Here is a 17,833-nt window from a genome sequence, read left to right as displayed (position 1 = left end):
TAAAGTTACCTCAGAAACAAAGACAAAAACAACACTGAAGACTGAGAATAAACTCCATGACAACAGAGACAACACCTATTTTTTGTTTGTCACTACATAACCCTACCTGTCACAGTATCTGACATACAGTAACCCGCAAAGCAACAGTGGCTAGCACTCACCAGACTTTCTGTGACATAACTCATTTAACAGTCATAAGAAGTAGAAACTTATTATTCTCACCTCACAGATGAGTAAATATTTATTGAATAACCAACTGAACAAGAAACTTTCATACCTTATTTAATGAATGGACCAAAATGTTTTTTGCTCCAATATCCCTCAAATCTCTTTCAGCATCGTATTTTAAATCATTTGAAACACTAAACCTGCCACACACAACAAAAGGAAGAAAAAAGAAAAACACGAGTTAAACGCAAATTCCATCACTCCGGCAGTATTCAAGAATAAATAAAACTAGGCCTTGAGACTTCGCAAACACAGCGCCCCCTCCCTAAAGCCCAGGCCGCACGCTGAGTGACTGCGGTGCGAAGGCCTCCGCGGCGGGTCCCCAACACTCACCACAGCGCTCTTTTTCTGCTCAGCAAATAATTTTCGTAGATGACTCCTGCTATTGTCCTTCCTTTTCCTACACCAGCACCGTCGCCTATTAAGAAGCCAGCGCGGTCTCCATTGGGCAGGAAGGTTTCATGTTGCTGGGGGGAAAAAAGGTGGCAATTAATCTACTCCTTTCGCTAGTTAGGTGATTGGTCTTTCCTGTTGTTTCAGGTCTGTGATAACATGACCTACGTTTATACACGTGCTACTCAGTTTGGCTTAGTACGGATACTTGCTTTGTATTTAACATACATTCTCATCTGTTCCGAGTGACTAAAATTAGTAAGCTGACGAGCATTCTTCCACAGCCCTTTCGACACTGGCACGACTGAATACAAACTTTCACCTCACACATGAACATGAGGGATGGTCGGCTGTTTGGCCATTACTTATTTTACAAAGACAGAGAATGACAAAAATCCTTTGAAAACAACTGGCCTAACTCTAACTCACATTCTGAGAGCGGGTACAGCACCTGCATAGTTAACGCCACAGTTTATTCGGTCACTCCAAGGGTGTGGGCTTTCGAAGCTGCTCTAGCTTTCAGCCACTGGGTGTAAAAGCTGCAACAAATAGCTTTGTGTGTGTGCGTTTGTTCGTTCTCACCTAATAGTTCTATGGGACAGACCCCCCAGTGACAAAATTTAGGCCAAAGGATGCATGTATTTGTAGTTTTAATACATATTCCCAATGATTCCAAAAGGTTATGACATTTTGTCATTTCCACTAGCAATGTACTCCCCACATCCGTGCTACCACTGTTGAATTTTCTAACACATAAAACTTCTATAAAAAGCACAATCGCAAGTCTTTCATTGAAGGAAAACTTCCCTTTCGACTAAAACAATTATATGCAGTAAGACTGAAAGATAAAGTGTGCGGTTAGAAAATGCCACTGCTCACCTGGGCGGCGTACGTAATCGCCTCAAGCTGTAACGCTGATAACCAGCCGTTATCGATGGTCTCTTCGGAAATGGACGTTTTGTACCAAACATCAGGAGGAGTAACACTGGACAAGGAACTAGTTTCCACTACGGCATCTGGGTGACGAAGGCCGATTTTCACTAAACGAAAATTTAAAAATATTTCGTTTTAATTATTCTAGGTAGTACTTCCAGTTTTTTTTATATTACAACATTGTTCCCATGACAGAGAAAATATAAAAAGATACTCCAGGATTCTAGAAAAGGTCATCGACTTTTCTAGTAATGTACTGTTTAGATCTGACTAAAATGACCTATTTAATCAACTACTTATGCTTTAGAGACTTGCTGATAAAAAGATTCAGAAAAATACCCACTTAGTGCATACCACCAGATTCTCCTGTAGTAACTGAACATAATCCTAGATTCAGTTTATCTGAATGAATCATTCACTTCAGTGAAAAAAGTTTGCAATATAATTTCATCTTGAAAGATACTGCAAAAGAAATCTTGGCTATAAAATTAAACAGTAACCAATTTCCCAAAATGTATAATGTGAATATAATTTAAAATAGCGGTCGGCAAACTTTTTCTATAAATGGCCTGACAGTAAATCTCGGCTTCGTGGGGCATCTGGTCTCTTTTATAACTACTGAACACTGCTGTTGTAGCAGGGTAAAAAAGTAGCCATAGCCAATAAAACAATGGCATGGCTGGGTTCCAATAAAAACTTTATTTATAAAGACAGGCAGTGATCCAGATTTACTCTGCTTACCTCTGGTTTAAAGGGCCATCGGTAAGCTTTCAAATTTTTTTTGTGTGAAGACTATTATTGGAGGAAGGGACATAATAATATTTCAGATACCGCAATCTAAAGTTCATTTTAAGTGACCAGAAAAGTATGAGACCTTAGAGTCCATACATGGTTGGTAAACAGAAATTTTTACATTAAGTGGTATTATGAGTGGCTTTTTACAAAAACCTAAAACATATAAAAGAAAATTTCTACACATATATTTTTAAATCTCATTACCCCTATGTAATGAAAAAGTAAAAATTTTTATACAAAAGGTACAAATTATTAATTTCCATAGTCATTATGGGAAAAAAGGCAGAAATGGTGTTAATGTAAACCAGTGAATTCAAACAGCATGTCTTAAGATTCCCACATTTTTATGATTTTAGCTAAGCTGTATAAACTATATAAATCTAAGATTACATATTTACATCTCTGCAATTCTGTATGATTTTAAAATTGTTGCTAATATAAGCAAAAGTAACGTGAAACAAAGTAAAACTCAAGCTTTTATTCTTGGTTTTAAGACTTCAACCTAAAACGAAGTTCTAAATTTGTGTAGGAAAAAAATAAAAGCCGCAGTAAAATTTTCAAGTAGGTATTTAAAAACATGTTTTAGTTTAAAATATTACAAAGCCCAAACTTGTCGAATCCTGAGGCATCCAACATCGATAGGTCCTAGCAGATAATGATGCGTGCGGGAAAGTTATTTAAATTCAAGAGGAACCTACAAGTCTTTCATTATTCTGACAAAAACCCCGAAGACATACATTTTATTGGCATATACTCTGCATAGGTTTCCGCATGGCCCATCTCTTCTTCATCTTCTTCCTCTGGTTCATCTTCCTCCTTTACAACAGGAACCTTCTGGAACACAGAGAGCACGTTAGCAATTCTAATCCCAGAGACTGGAGGACCACCCAACACACACGACTCTTCTGCAGGAACACCCACACTCTTCGATCTTGGAAACACGACATACCACTTCTACGGCCCCAGAATCACACTCCGCAGCTTCCCCGCTTGTCCGATGAGGAGCGCAGACAAGCCATGCCCCACGCTCACCCCTCACACGCAAAAGGGCCGCCGCACAGCTCCACCGCCTTCCAGCCACCATCTCCAACTATTCTCCCCTTCGTACTGCCTACCACACACCCCGACACCCACACTCTCTCTAACCTCAGTCCTGACTCTTCACTCCAGTTCCAGGAGTAAGAAGAGGAAGGGGCTTGGGGAGAAACAGAGATGAGTCCCAGCAGCACATCCTACAGCCTCATGGGCAGAAACTCTGGAGTTTAAAGGTTCTTCTGAAGAACAGGGAATTTACTTCAAACATCTGTGTCTCCACACTCGCAACTATATACAGAGGATGCCATATCATTTACTCTCCAAACCTTGGTCCATCTATCTGACAGTGCAATGGGGAGCTGTTAGTAACTTCGCCAGGAAAACACAAATAAACCCAGACCATCCCAGGCAAACTGAGCAAATGGTCACCACAGTCACATGTGTCCTTGTGTTTCTCCACGGAATCTTAAAGGGGTGAGGTAAGGAGGGAGAGAGAAAGAGGAAGCCCCTGAACGAGCCTCTTCTCACACCAGTAAAACCATCTGGAAAGCTCTGTTAACGTGTGCTTCTTCAAGGAAGACTGTGAGAAGCAGCTGTGCGACCCAGCACATCGAGAAGCGAGGACGAGAAACAAAACCCAGTCGGAACCTACAGGTAAAGCCAAGGATGACACGGCACCGAAAGCTCAGGGCAGGCTTGCCTTCTTTTTTTTTTTTTTTCAGTCTAGAATGGACCATGATGGCGCTCAGATGCTCGGTAAATGTGAGAAGGAAAAGGGAGGTGGGAGATAAACACCCTATCAACACCAAGCCATGGAGTCCTCAGAAAAAAATCCGAAAAATCCCCGAAATGTCCTCAGAAAGCATGCCAAAATGAAACCCTATTTCAGAAATTGGAGACAAAATGGGGTTGGCCAAAGAAACACATCAATCCCAATTCTGTTGTTTATTTGTATGGTCTTGGGCAAATTACTTCAATTCTGAGTCCTCCCATCTGCACCTTCACACCTTTCTCTCACCTGTAGACAGGAATGTACACCATGCTGAATGTCCTGCCTCCTCCTCATCTTCCCCCACCAAAACGAAACCACGCACACACCAAGGGTATAACTGGAGGGTAAACTGGTAATGCCAGGGGCTCACGAAACCTAGGCACCACACAGGTAGTACTTCTAAGCCAGCTGGATGTAAAATGGCAACTGCCACCAAGAGTACGGTTGAGATACATGGGGGAGAGGGACAGCGGTGCCGGGGGCAGGCCTGGCCAGCACACCAAGTGGATCGTCTCTACGCAACTCCAGGCACATTTTACTAGATGGAGAATGCGGGCCCACAGTTGTCAGGTACTCCAATTTTTTAAGAAAACCTAGAAATCCAGATTCAAAATTTTTCAAAATATTGTGCAGACCAAACAAAGCACACGGATCAAATGGTTTTGGTGCAGGGGCTAATAATGTGTTATCACTCTCTTAGACGTTTCTCGCCTGCTGGCACGACAAAGAGCCTCTGGCACATTACGGGCAAACGTGGGACGGACCATGAACCTGAGCGCTAACTGCATAAAACATTTCTTGAAGAAAAGCATATTCCTACTTTCCAGGCGCACCACCAGAGCGAACGGGACGCTGCCAGCACTTGTTCTCCTGGTCCTCACCAAGACCTCAGACACGGGCTGCTCTGCTGTCTCTCAAAGGATTCCAGCCCCAAGGCCTGTCACGCGCAGTCATCTCACTTTCTATGTTTCCTTTCCCCTCACCCTTCCAATCAAGGTCGAACCCTAGTTAACGCCCTTTCGGATCACTTAACTCACCTCCCAATCTCCCTCTTCCCGACCCCGGCTCGTCCTGAATCGCGAACAAGCCCCTCCAATCCCAGTGTCCAAGTCCTTCAAATGCAACTCGGGACCCTCCGCAGAGCCCAGAGCGACCATTCCAATTTCTTCCTACAAATCAAGTACCTTGGCTTATGTCACCTAAGCAGACAACCACCAGGTCCTCTGTGCCTACTACTGCTCTAAGCTCCCTCTCAAGGTGTCCCCACAGTCCACACTCAGGCTCCATTACACCTCCGCCACGGAACGCTCTTCACAGGCCAGAGCGCCCATTTTCCTCCGAACCTGTAACCTTGCTCTGCACACTGCAACGTACCTTTTGCCCACCTTACTACTGACAACGCCTGGCTGCCGAACTGTGTGCTTACGCAACGGGGGTACTTGCAGAAACCTACCCTACACTCAGTATTACGTGCAGTGTGGTTCTTAAAAAAATGCATAGAATCAACCGACTCAAAGCCCAGTATTTCCAGAATGTAGGAAAAGTTACAATTACTCATACGTAGACCGTTATATGGTCTGACAGCTCATAAAGAGCTATTTATTTAGGTTCAATCCTAAAATGAACATAGTTACCAAATACTTACCTCCACTTTTTTTTTTCCTGATGAGATTCACAATAAAAGGATATCAATACCGCATGTATTACTACATCCATCCTATCAACTACGCAAGTTATAATCACGTTTAGTGTATATTAATTTATTCCAGTGAGATTTAATGCTTATTCATTAGTTTATGTAGCTGAGTAGCCCATCTTCACCCAAAGTCTTCTGAGGGTAACATTAGAGCTCTTTTAGCCAAGTGTACTTTCATACTACACAAAAACATAGATGAGGCTTTGAAACTCACCATGGTAGGGGAAAAACTCCTCATTTTCATGTCGTTTATCCATATTCTTGCTACTTCTTTATTAGAAGACTCTTTCTTTATTGTACCATTGCTTACATCAGCTGAAAGGGAGAATCAATTTACATTTCAGAACAAAATCTCTACTTCTTTTTCTACAATTTAAAAAAATTCAATAAAGTTTACCCACTTCACAAACTGAAAAACACCAATCTGCTTATCATTAACTTAAATTAAGCTTAAGGATGAAAAGTCAAAGGTGGCTATGTACCATTATGGAAGAAATTATTAACCTTAGAAAACAAGTAACCTTAAAGGAAATGTGTGCACAGAAGATTTGAAACAATTCGTCAAAAAGACACCATAACCAGAACTATTCGATAGTTCAATACAAATCCCAAGAGCGAGCCTTACTTTCAGATACTTTACTCAGTTCATTAGAAAAATATTAAAACTTGGTGCTCTCGCAAAGACAGACTCCATCTCACCTGAGCTGATGGGACTTACTAACTTTCAAGGCAACATAATTATTTCTGGAAGGAAAAAAAACGGAGAACTTTGTTTTCCTCCTTCCCTCAGAATAAAGACCCAAACAGTGAACCTTTCCTCTCCTATACCAGCGGCTTGCACACTCTTCAGAAACAGCATGAGAAGCCCTCACTCCAAACAGGAACCGAAGTGGAACTGCTTGGCCAGGCAGTGCAGAGCGCTGTGGCCAGCCCCGCCCTCCAAGAACCCCGGAGCCTCCTGGTACCTGGGCTTCTTGAGATCGCTGTGGTTCTAAACCACATGGGGGGACTGATAACAGCTTGTCTAGTCTACCGAGACGGGCAGTATGTGGCAGGCCTGTCTCTTGGGACTCCAAAATGACTAGGATTAAAGTACAGAAAGAGAAGAGAGCCAGGGAAGAAGTCACAGAGCGAGTAACAGGACTGGGGCTCGAGTGAGAGAGCAGAAAGGACCCAAAGAGGAAGCCAAAGGGCTGGGGGCTCCCGAGGGGCACCACCCACACAGGTAGGAAACCAGGTACACGATGGCCTGCTCCGTGCAGTTTCACGCTTTTAATGTTCTTCTCTCTCAGTAAAAAGATAACCTTTCCCTACAACACAAACGTTTGCTTATCTCCAACATTCACTTACTCTGTTTCTTCTTCAGCCCTGGCCTAGTATGACAGTTTCTCAGGGTTCCAAACAAGGACGGCCTCGATTTGCAGTCTTTTATCTTTTAAAAATTACTACACTGGACGTGGGAGATGTTACTGGACCAGATATTACTCGGTCAGCTCCACGTTCCTCCTGTTTTCTGCCGTGCTCTCTAAACTCTTTCCTCGCAATGGCACATGCCCGCTCCTTTAAGTGATGAAAGTGGATGCTGATTCGAGAAGTGGAATACTCAGAAAGCCACTCACATAAAAGTAGCAGTCTTTCTACTCATCAAATCCAAAGATTTTAACAAAAAGCAGCTTCTACTAACTGCTGAACACTCCCCAGCCTCCCGGGGGCCATTCTAGATGCCGCCCTGCACCCCAGCTAGGTCTGGGCCACAGTCCTGCTCTGCATGGCAGAAAATGGAAATCAGTCCCAAGTCAGTTAAGATGACTTAGACCTGTCCTGCTTTAAAATCTTTACTTTAGCCTATTAGAACAGTGTTAGACTTTTGACTCACAAAACTGTAAGATAATAAAGTTTTGTTATTTAAAAAAATAAAAGATTTTACAAGTGGCACCTAGCTGCCAGGATGAGTTAGTCCTGGACAATGATGGTGAGAGTAAAACTATAGCCTTAAAGGCACAAGAATAAACCCAAACATAAAGATTAGATTATCCGGTATTTTTAATTTCATGTGTCACTAAAGATAAAGTTAGCTCCACATCATTGTACAAAATACTTCCTGCCCTCTCCTTTGGAATATCTCGGGCCCTCTACTTTAAAACGTGAGCACATTATAACTTCTAAACAGACAATTCTGCTACAAAATTATATATTGGTCTCTATCGGATATTAAAATATATCTCCCACAATCAGAAACGTAAAGCAGCTGTTTGGAAGGGGGAATTAACTATTCAATACTCAATGCCTCATTCCAAGACCCTGATGGGATGCTATGTACTAGTATAAATCACTAGGAAGCTCCATTCTATTCCCTTAATCCAAAAACACAACAATCTCAAAGAAACTTAAAAAAAAAAAAAAAAAAGATACCCAATTCCTATGCTAAAACTATGAACTAGTGGTCAGATGAGGATGTAACTGAAGTCAGAGCCAGCACCTTCCACAGTGCCCGTCATGGTATTACGACACGACAGGGACTCAAACACTACCAAGTTCAATGGAGAAGAGAAGGAAAGAATATCCCTCGAGTTTACATTTTTCAGTTCCTTTTTTTTTTTTTAGGCGAAGAAACTCTTGGTTGACCTCACAGATTGCAAGGACCTTGCCAGCTTACAATCTGCCCCACTTCTTTTTTACGCCTACAGCACCTGGTCTTCCTAGGTAGTCTCCCATCCAAGTACTAACCAGGCCCGACCCTGCTTAGCTTCCGAGATCAGACAGGATCGGGCTTGTTCAGGGTGGCATGGCCATAGACCAGTTTCTTAAACTATATTACTAAAATTTGCCATAGCCAAAGTTTGAAAAAAGGACAAATGAATTCCATTTTACCCTTAAAAATTACCTTAAATACAAAGCTTCCTCTGAACACCACTTAAAATTATAACCTCTTCCTACCCCATCTCCCATTTTTCATTTCTCTCTGGAGCACTTATCCCTCTGACATACTATATAACTTACTGTTTCTCTCCACTAGAGTGAAAGCTCCATGAAGGGAGAGATTTCAACAGTTTTCTTCCCAACCACAGCCTCAAAATCCCGGAGCAGCACTTGACACACAGCAGGCGCTCAGTATGTCTTGAATAAATAAGGAACAAAAAAGCCACTCCAGGGAAGAAAAACTAACTATAAAATCTACATTCTTTATGCATTAATGAATTCTTTAAAAAAGTGTAATCAAACCATTGTTGACCTTTTTCACTTTAAATTGAAACCTATCCTTAGGTATTACGGATTAGCTAGCGGTGACAGTTGCACAACACTGGGAACATATGAAAATCCACTGAATCGTACATTTTAAGAGGGTAAATTTTATGGTATGTAAATTTTATCTCAATAAAGTTGTTATAATAAAAGCATTTTGGTGTTTAAAATAAATGTAGTTTCATCATAAAATATTTCATTATATTTTTTTTGAAGAATGGGTGTTCATTCTTCAAAAAAAACATAATGAAATATTTTATGATGAAACTACATTTATTTTAAACGAGAATATACTAAAAACATGACTACCCAGCAAGGAATGAGGCCAATGACAGGCAAAATCACAAGGCTGTAGAAGTCAAAGTATCAAAGTATCAGTTTAAATCCTGTTACCAGGAGCATGGCCCCAAAGACCACCAGCAACGGTGCCTCCAGAAAGCTTACCAGAACTGCAGAATCTGGACCCTACCTCCGAGCTACCGAATCCGATTATTTCTAAACAAGATTCCCAAGTGATTCATAAACACATCAAGTTTGAGAAGCGCTGATTTAAAGGACTGAGAAAAATGTTCACAATATATAAAACTGCGATCTCATGTTGTCAATGAGGCCACTTGGTTAATTTCACACATGGTTTCAAAGCTAAAGCTGCTAAATTTTTGCTTCTCTTGAATTGTGTACACACTGTAAGTGTAGAATCACGAAATTACTACCTCTTTCGTGGTCGATTCTTTTAAGACCGAAGCAAACCCTTAAAAACACACTGATATATCTTACCAAAAGCAGACAGTTGACACTACTGAAAACAGAAAGACTTACTAGCTGCTGTTGCAACTGGCTGAGCAATATTAGCAGGTGGCTTCAGTTTCATGAGTTCGTTCAGACTATTATTTTTTAGTAGGTCCTTCAGCTGAACCTGGTCTTTTGAAGGTGCAGAGGTCATGGCATTTCGTACTGCTGGTGCTGAGACTGAAGGGCGTGTGTTCGCCGTCGTCTGGATAAATTTTGTTAAAGTGATGGTCTGCCTATTCGTTGTTACCGGTGGTGTTTTAGTCATTACTATTGTAGATCCCAAGGGTGGAAGCTGATTTATTTGATTCAGCACAAATGTTGTAGTAGACGGAGGCTGCTGCTAGAAAAGAAAACCATACGTATCACACCACTGAAAAATGCTTTATTCTCCGATGTGGCCCATGTCCATAAACACGGTAGGCCACTTAAAAATCCAAAACTGACTTTTATTCTTACCTAACAATCGACGCTTCACTTTTAACTCAATATGATCAGCTATAAACCACCATGTTCAAACACACCACTTTGAGGAAAAGAAAGTATAGTAGTGTGATATTTTATGTAACTGTCAGGGAGAGCAAACATAAAACGGGCCTATCCTAAGCAAGCTGTGGTGCACGGTAACCCCATATAGTACAAGGAACAGGAAGAATTGCTAATCCCAGCACTGCCCCAACTAGGTGGAGAACCTCAGGGCGATCACCCCACCTCTGGAGGCCCAGGCTCTCAGGGGACCACTTGCTGGTTCTAACATTCTATGACTCCTACTCAGTGCTTTGTTTGTTATCGAATAGTCTATACTAACGTTCAGGACAAGATAAAACCACCAAGCACAGTTTCAAATTCCTATGGCACACAAATGATCCAGCCAAGTAAATTACAAATACTGGTGATAATGCGGGTGCTCCCTTTGAGCCTAAAACAAAGCTACATAGCATTTTTTTACACGGGAGAGGGTAGGAGCCGGACAAAAAGCAAAACAAGATTTGAAGATAGTATGTCCACGTCTACAAGTGACTAAAGTGTAACCGAGATACTTTTAGAAATTTAAATATATTTTTATTTCCTTTCCTCCTTAGGCTGTTATTTCTCCAAAACTCCAACAACAGCAATCTTCTAGGTACTATTTATCACTTTAAAAAATAATAATTTATGACAAGTTAAAATTTTAACCAGTGTGTCCAATAATTACATACCACTAGGCTTAAGTTCATACTCGCTTTTGTGTCTAAGGTAAGGTCAGAGGAACTCCATAGTTAAAGTACAATTATAATCACACAAAAATTATATACACCAATGGATGAAAGCTGAAATAAGTAAAAATGAAAAGGGTAGGAGGATAATGTATAGTTTATCTTCACTTTATGAATTTTTTTTTATCATCTGCAATAAATTGTTTCATCCAAATTTTCTTTTGACCAATATAACTACCATAAGAATGAAACAAATGTTTTACAAAGTAGGATATTGGGAAGAGTAGAATATTGGGAAGTGAGTAGTGAAAAGCAGAACTAGTGAGATAAAACTGTTTCATATTAAAGGTTATTTTCTTACTACAATCCTAAACTACTTTAGCAGTAATGTTGAATCTAAATAATTCTTACCCTAACATTTAATAGTGCTGGAGTGGGCACCGTCTCTGGCTCTTGTTTTACAGGAACTGCTGCTTCAGTCTCCAAACCTAGTTCTAGTGTACTAAGTGGCACTGACTGGAGAGAAAACAACACCAAGAAAGAAAGAAAGCATGACGGCAGTGAATTCCGCTTCAAGAACAAGAGAGGTATTTATTTCATTATAATAAAAAAAAGTCAAGCTTTACATTCAAACGGAATGTAAAATCACTGATACCAGGTATAAAGTAATAACAATCTTTGCAAGCATAACATCTTTGCAAAACTACACTAACACCAGAATCTTATTTTTGCTCTCAGAGAATGTGTCTAGTGAAACCTCACAAAAATGTTCCTATAAACTACAAAGACAACTATTAAGGAGATCGACCATCTCCCACGAAACCCTGAACAATCACCTCTTATGTTTTTTACATATATATCAAAACAATAAATGTCTTGATTTTCATTGCAAATGTTTTCTGCCTCATGAATGAAGACTAACACGCAACATAATAATGTCCACATGCATATTTAAAGTTAAGGCTTAATTAACACCTACTTTTATAAATAAAAATTAAAGTTAAGAAAAAACGTACTTTCTACAGAGGCTTTGGAAAACTTACCTGGTGAACTGAAGGGGTAGGTGTTGGAGTTGCAAGCCCCGCATCTCCACCGTCAATATCAAAGAGGTCATTCGGACTAATTCCACTCTCGCTCAAAGCAGCAAGCAGTAAATCTTGCCCTGGCTCCACCATCTTTAGAACGAAATATTAAATATTAACATAAAAAACTTAAAATGACAACTCTCTTCTAAATATAAACCAACATTTTCTACGAGACCCATTCATTCAATATTTATGGAGAAGCTGCTAGATGACAGGCAGGTCCCCAAAAATGCACATTAAGACAGAAATGACAATGAAGTATATAAATCACAGCAAGAGTCTATGTCTACAACATGCTGTGGGAACAGAAGGAAATGCTGAACTTCGTAGGCAGGAAGGTAACAAAGACGACAGTGAAGCTCAGTCTCAAGAAAGAAATCGCCAGGTGGACGAGGACCTTCTGGACAGTGTATTCAAACTCATGGAGGCGTGAAAGACGCTGGCACCCTCTAGGCCAGAAGCAGGAGGCATCATAGGAAGCGGCTACAGCAGACTCTTCTCTCTCTTCCCACCCTGCTGCTGCGGCAGACCAGGAGGGAGATGCTGTGCCACGCCAGCCAGCAGGGTGGAAAGAGAGAGAAGGGGACGGGTTCCAAGCTATTTAGGAAGGAGAATCCATAGACAGGGCTTAAATAAAAGCTCAAAATGAAGGGAGAAGATGAAACACACAAAAAAGCAGGAGCTGACAGATAATTAAGAGTTAAGCCAAGAGAAAGTAAACAAATAAAAGTTGAGCCCAGGAGATCTGAAAGATGAGTTACATGGAATTTAGGGGCGGAAATGCCTATTTAAGAGCAAGCAAATACATTTTAGGTTGGCGGTTCCCAACTGTACTCTCAAGGAGCCAGATCAAAGTATTCTACCACCAAAATGGAACAAAAGCTTAACAGAGCTTTCTCAATTTTAACTTTTCTCATTAATTTATCTGACATAACCCATTTACATATACAAACATCTGAGAAATATGTAACTTGTTTTTCTCAGAAAACTAATTTCCTGTTATATAAATAACATATTTTCAGCTAGTCTATTTGTTCTCAGACTATGCAATAAAATTAAATGTCAGTGTTTCATTAATCCTACAAAAAGAAAGGTGTTGGCCAAGAATGCCATGACCATGACTTCCGACACATAAAAACTACTGTTTTAGATGAAAGCCAAGATATTTAACAGAGAAACTGCACTAGGTAGGTCTACGTCACACAAGCTTATGTATCATTTAGAAAGAGGTTCTAATGGAAACATGAATGAGTTTAAGGTAGAAAACCAAAGACATCCAGAAATGAAACTAAGGGCAGACTGGCCGTTCAAAGGATGGGCGGAAGGAAGGACAGAGCCCAAAGGAGATTTCCCCAAAATTTTTCTGAAAAAGGAAAAGCAGTCTAAGAAAGAAAACATTTTGAGCAAAAAGGAGGAAGGGAATTGCCAGAGACTGAGTATCTTTTACAAGCCTGACACAGTGTTAGGCTCTTCATTTACCGCTGGAGACTGCAATGACCCTAAACCAGATAGGTATAATTTTAGAGATGAAACGGAGGCTCAGAAAGCTTAAGTTACCTGCCCAAGCTCAACCATTCAGATCTAGATTATTCAAACTTCAGAGCCCATGCATTCTCTTTCCAACAAGTAGATCAAGAAGTCAATGTTGGTAATCTTTAAGTTTCAATACTTAATTTAAAAAATTGGAAGAGGGGTGGAGTATTAGCAAGATGAAAATAGTATAAAAGAAATGAATGTCTGACTAATGTACTGTATATGTGAAACTAATTTAAATAAATGTATTAAAAAAAAAAGAAATGAATGTCTGAGACAAAGAGTAGAAATATCCCAACATGGATTTAAAATAAAGTTGATTTGATCCATTTTTCCAATATAGACACAGTTGCCCATACTTTACAAATCATCCTAGTACAAGTACGTAACAAGAGCTACGTAACAAAATGTTTTATAAACGTTTTCAATCCATAAAATACTTCCTTAGGACCAACGACCTGTGGGTATTGGGGGTCTTGACCTACGTACTGTGGCTAACCTTGACCTAAATAGAACTTGAGATTATCAAAATGTCTTTTAAAAGTAATATTAGAAATAATGATTTCTTTACATTGAAACAAAAGTACAGTGTTTTAAACCAGCGACTCCTCAACTACAGACTGCAGAACCCTTGGAGGCCCAGGGCCCCATTAATCCATCAGATGCGCACCAAGGCTTGTGTAATCATACTCAAAAAACAATGTCGTTAACTCATGAAATAAACAAACACCACTGAAAAGTGTTACTGAATTCATGAGAACTTTATGAAATATACTTTCTGAACAATAAGCATTAAAAGCACAAAAATATCAAGAAAGGAAGGAATTTAGGGGAGAAACTTGGTGTTCATACAAGAAATGATTGCAACAGTTACAAATAACACTATCAGTGACCTCAAAATTCATTCGTAGGAATCTGAATTTGAGACCTCTGGTATGAGTAGTTACAATGTCTGCAAAAGACATTGTCTTTACAATCTATTAATGAAAAATTTTAATTTTACATACATTTTACACACAAAATCTAGAGATATTTTTCTCTTAGGTGACTGGGCCCAAATTCACTACTTGCACTTTTTCTGCAGTGAGAAGGGGAAGAGGGACAGAAAGGGAACATCTGTGCCATTCTCTAATCCATTAGACAAAACCCTTAACATTTAACTATATTTCTATTCTAAAACTATTACAGACTCAAGGAATTTCAGTGCTCAGGCTAAGAGAGCCCTTAAACGTTTATATTATCCGATCTTCTCTTCGTTACTTTACAAATAAGTAGGATTTATTCCTGAGAGGGAAAACAACATTTTCATTTTGAATCCACTAAGTACAATATAAATGTAAATACTGTTGTGTGGAAGAAAACTGTTACAATGTGTCTACAAAGGATTTCATAGACCTCAGATGACACTATCAGTGACCTACTCAAAATTCATTCAATCTAACCAAACTAAGTTACTAACAACAGAGTGAGTCTATCTCCAACAACGGACAACAAAATGATTCCATTTTTGTCATAAATACATTTGAAAATATCGCCTATTTCAAAATAATACACTGTGAAAGCAACAATGATAAATAAAAAACAAGGACACAGTAGTTGGGAGAAACTAAGAGGCATCCTTGGCAGGAAGAGAATCCTGGGAAACAATAGCCAAGCAGAAGAATGAAAGGATACACTTCCCATCGAGATTACCAACACTGAAACCTATCCACGAGGACAAGGTTCCTCTTGTTGAGATCTGAACAGATCTTTACTGCTCTGTGCAGAACAGATACCAGGGATGTACCTGCAGTGGCAGCAGCCCACCACAGCGGCCGAGAAGACGAGGCATAGACCAGAACACCTGGGTTCAAATACTGGCTACATCATCCACCCAGGAGTACAATATGGTCAAATAATAACTTTCATGACTCGGTTTCCTTATCTTCAAATGGGAAAATAACACTTACCTCATAGGATTGCTGCGCTACTTGAAATAAATGTTAGGCTGCTATCATTTTGATGAACTTTAGTACGTCCAAAAAATGTTTTCTTCCATGTTGCCAATGAAACACTTTATTTCCCACAATACAAACTATTTGTTGGCAATCTATTCAATAATTAACTTCCAGATTAGTTCTACAAAACACTAGTTCCCTTTCTACCTTAAAGTGTCACACATCCAGTCTGTCCAGTTAATCGGTCAGTGTGTCTCCAGGAAACTGGTAGACATTTTTAAATGTGTACAGAAAATATCACTAAGCAAGTATCTTTTCCAGAACTAATAAAAGGTTTTTTTTAATAGTTATTTTAATAGTGCTGAATAAGTCTGATTTTTGACTCAGCTTCAACTTGCTTTTATGTAGCCCAGATGTGATGACTGACAGTTTAATAATCTGAAGGATAATGATCCACTTAGAATTCAGCTGATACAGTCCATCAACAAGGATTTATTAAGTGTCTACCGATTGCTGATTCCTTAAGAATAAGAGAGATTGGTATAAAGTTTGTTAAAGAGAGTTTTCTTTACCTGAAATGACATAAACTGTATTTTTACGTATTTTTTATTTTTCAATTATGGTCGACAGACAGTATCAGTTTCAGGTGTACAACACAGTTATTAGACATTTATATAACTTGTGAAGTGATAATCTGTATTTTTTAAACACCTAATTCTCAAGGGAGCAACTGCTCAGAAAAATGCCCCTCCCCCCACTCATTGCAAAATCTATAGGAAGAATGGATTCACAAAGGAATGTGCAGATTATAAACAAAGTTTCGAAAATGCTTTACAAAAGAAACAGGAAAAAAATCAAGGGAAGAAATGAAACAACTTTCTTGATCACCACATCAAATTCATGTGGCTAGGCTTGAGATTTAGTATATGGTCGGATTTTTTTCTTTTAATCCAGAAGATAGCCCATAGGTTAATTATCCCCTTGTCACAGATGAGAAACTGAGGCTTAGAGAGGAAGTGTAACAAGGTAACAACAAAGCCAGCATGGAGTGCAATTACAAGCCCAGGAAGTCTATACCACATCCCTTCAAGATTCTGTACTCAACCCTATACCAGTATTTTTCAAACTGCTGGTCAAAATATACTGGATTGTCAAATCACTTTAGTGCAACACAACCAGTATTTTTAAATATTTCAGTACAGAACAGAAAACTAGTGCACAGCATGTGGGGGGTAAATATTATCACAAAATGAGTTTTTCAGTTCTATGCATATATATATACTAAGTCGACGTTAAAACCTATTTCTTACCGGAGGAAGCAATAAAAGGATTTAAAAATCAATGCTGTGATACATAACATACTGCCTCTAAAAAAAATAAATAAGCAAGTTAATTTGATGGGTTTTGTACTAGATCTCATTCATAAAATAGCTTCTCCTCTTAAAGAGCCTATTTTGCCCAACTACAGAAAATTTCAGTACTATCGTTTGTCCTTAATACTTAGTAAATTCAACCGCATCAAAGTGGATCTGTCATAGCATTAAAAAATAAAGAATATTGCAAAAACTTTAGAATTATGTCATTTTGGTTATTAACTGGCTATTTAATGTGAAAGCAGCTCCTCTCAGAAAGTATCTTTACATAAACTTTAGGCAGGCCTCGTGAAAAGTCAGGTTACTGCGTAAGAACAGACCGTAGATCTGAGTGATCGTGTCCTTCACAGGTGGCAGGTCTCAAATCGAACCTCAACTTTGAAACTAAGAAATACCAAAACGTATCTGTAGCTAACGTCTCTGAGGCAAATCATTCTAAAAAGCATGAAAAAAATCTCCATACTGCCCGTTTTTAAATAATTTCAGCAAAGCCCTTAAAACATGTTACAACTGCCTGACCCATAATGGCATTTAATGAATGGATGAATGAATGAACTCTAATGTAAGCCACTAAGCCTCCCTTTTTAACGCTTACCCAGCAACTAAAGTAAAATTTACTTAAAATGCTGAAGAGAATTGTGTGAAAAAAAGTTGGGAGATAAAAAGCAGAAGCTAGAGAAAAAAGTAAAGATGTCTTCTCTGATACGGTAAATTTTGGAAATAAGTTTTGAAAATAAAATGTTCCCTTGCTTGCAAAATTAATGTCCCACTCAAGGAATCCATAGTAAATCCTACATTTTTTATCCTTGAAATTCTACACCAACT

General features: G+C 39.3%; 1 protein-coding gene and 1 non-coding gene across 9 annotated transcripts in view; both read right to left on the bottom strand.

Annotated features, from left to right (window-relative positions):
• SBNO1 (strawberry notch homolog 1) overlaps positions 1-17,833 on the bottom strand; it is a 43,045-nt gene that overhangs the window by 23,650 nt on the left and 1,562 nt on the right. For 2 of the 8 annotated variants that reach the window (XM_023528172.1, XM_011355710.2), the window contains exons 2-9: positions 12,124-12,255; positions 11,492-11,596; positions 9,915-10,227; positions 6,067-6,167; positions 3,087-3,183; positions 1,501-1,661; positions 562-695; positions 278-368 (exon numbers count right to left, since the gene is read on the bottom strand). In XM_023528172.1, coding sequence (XP_023383940.1) covers positions 278-368; positions 562-695; positions 1,501-1,661; positions 3,087-3,183; positions 6,067-6,167; positions 9,915-10,227; positions 11,492-11,596; positions 12,124-12,255 — 1,134 coding nt within the window. The remainder of the gene's footprint in view (positions 1-277; positions 369-561; positions 696-1,500; positions 1,662-3,086; positions 3,184-6,066; positions 6,168-9,914; positions 10,228-11,491; positions 11,597-12,123; positions 12,256-17,833) is intronic. The other 6 variants (XM_023528173.1, XM_011355711.2, XM_023528176.1 and 3 more) reach the window with 4 other exon arrangements.
• Positions 8,531-8,649, bottom strand: LOC111737083. Its single transcript, XR_002779343.1, has one exon. It is a non-coding gene; the product is annotated as a 5S ribosomal RNA (ribosomal RNA).

The sequence above is a fragment of the Pteropus vampyrus genome, unplaced genomic scaffold, assembly GCF_000151845.1.
Source record: "Pteropus vampyrus isolate Shadow unplaced genomic scaffold, Pvam_2.0 Scaffold23, whole genome shotgun sequence".
Classification (NCBI taxonomy): Eukaryota; Metazoa; Chordata; class Mammalia; order Chiroptera; family Pteropodidae; genus Pteropus; species Pteropus vampyrus.
Note: the sequence above shows the minus strand (reverse complement) of the source record. Positions and strands in the feature narration are given on the sequence as shown.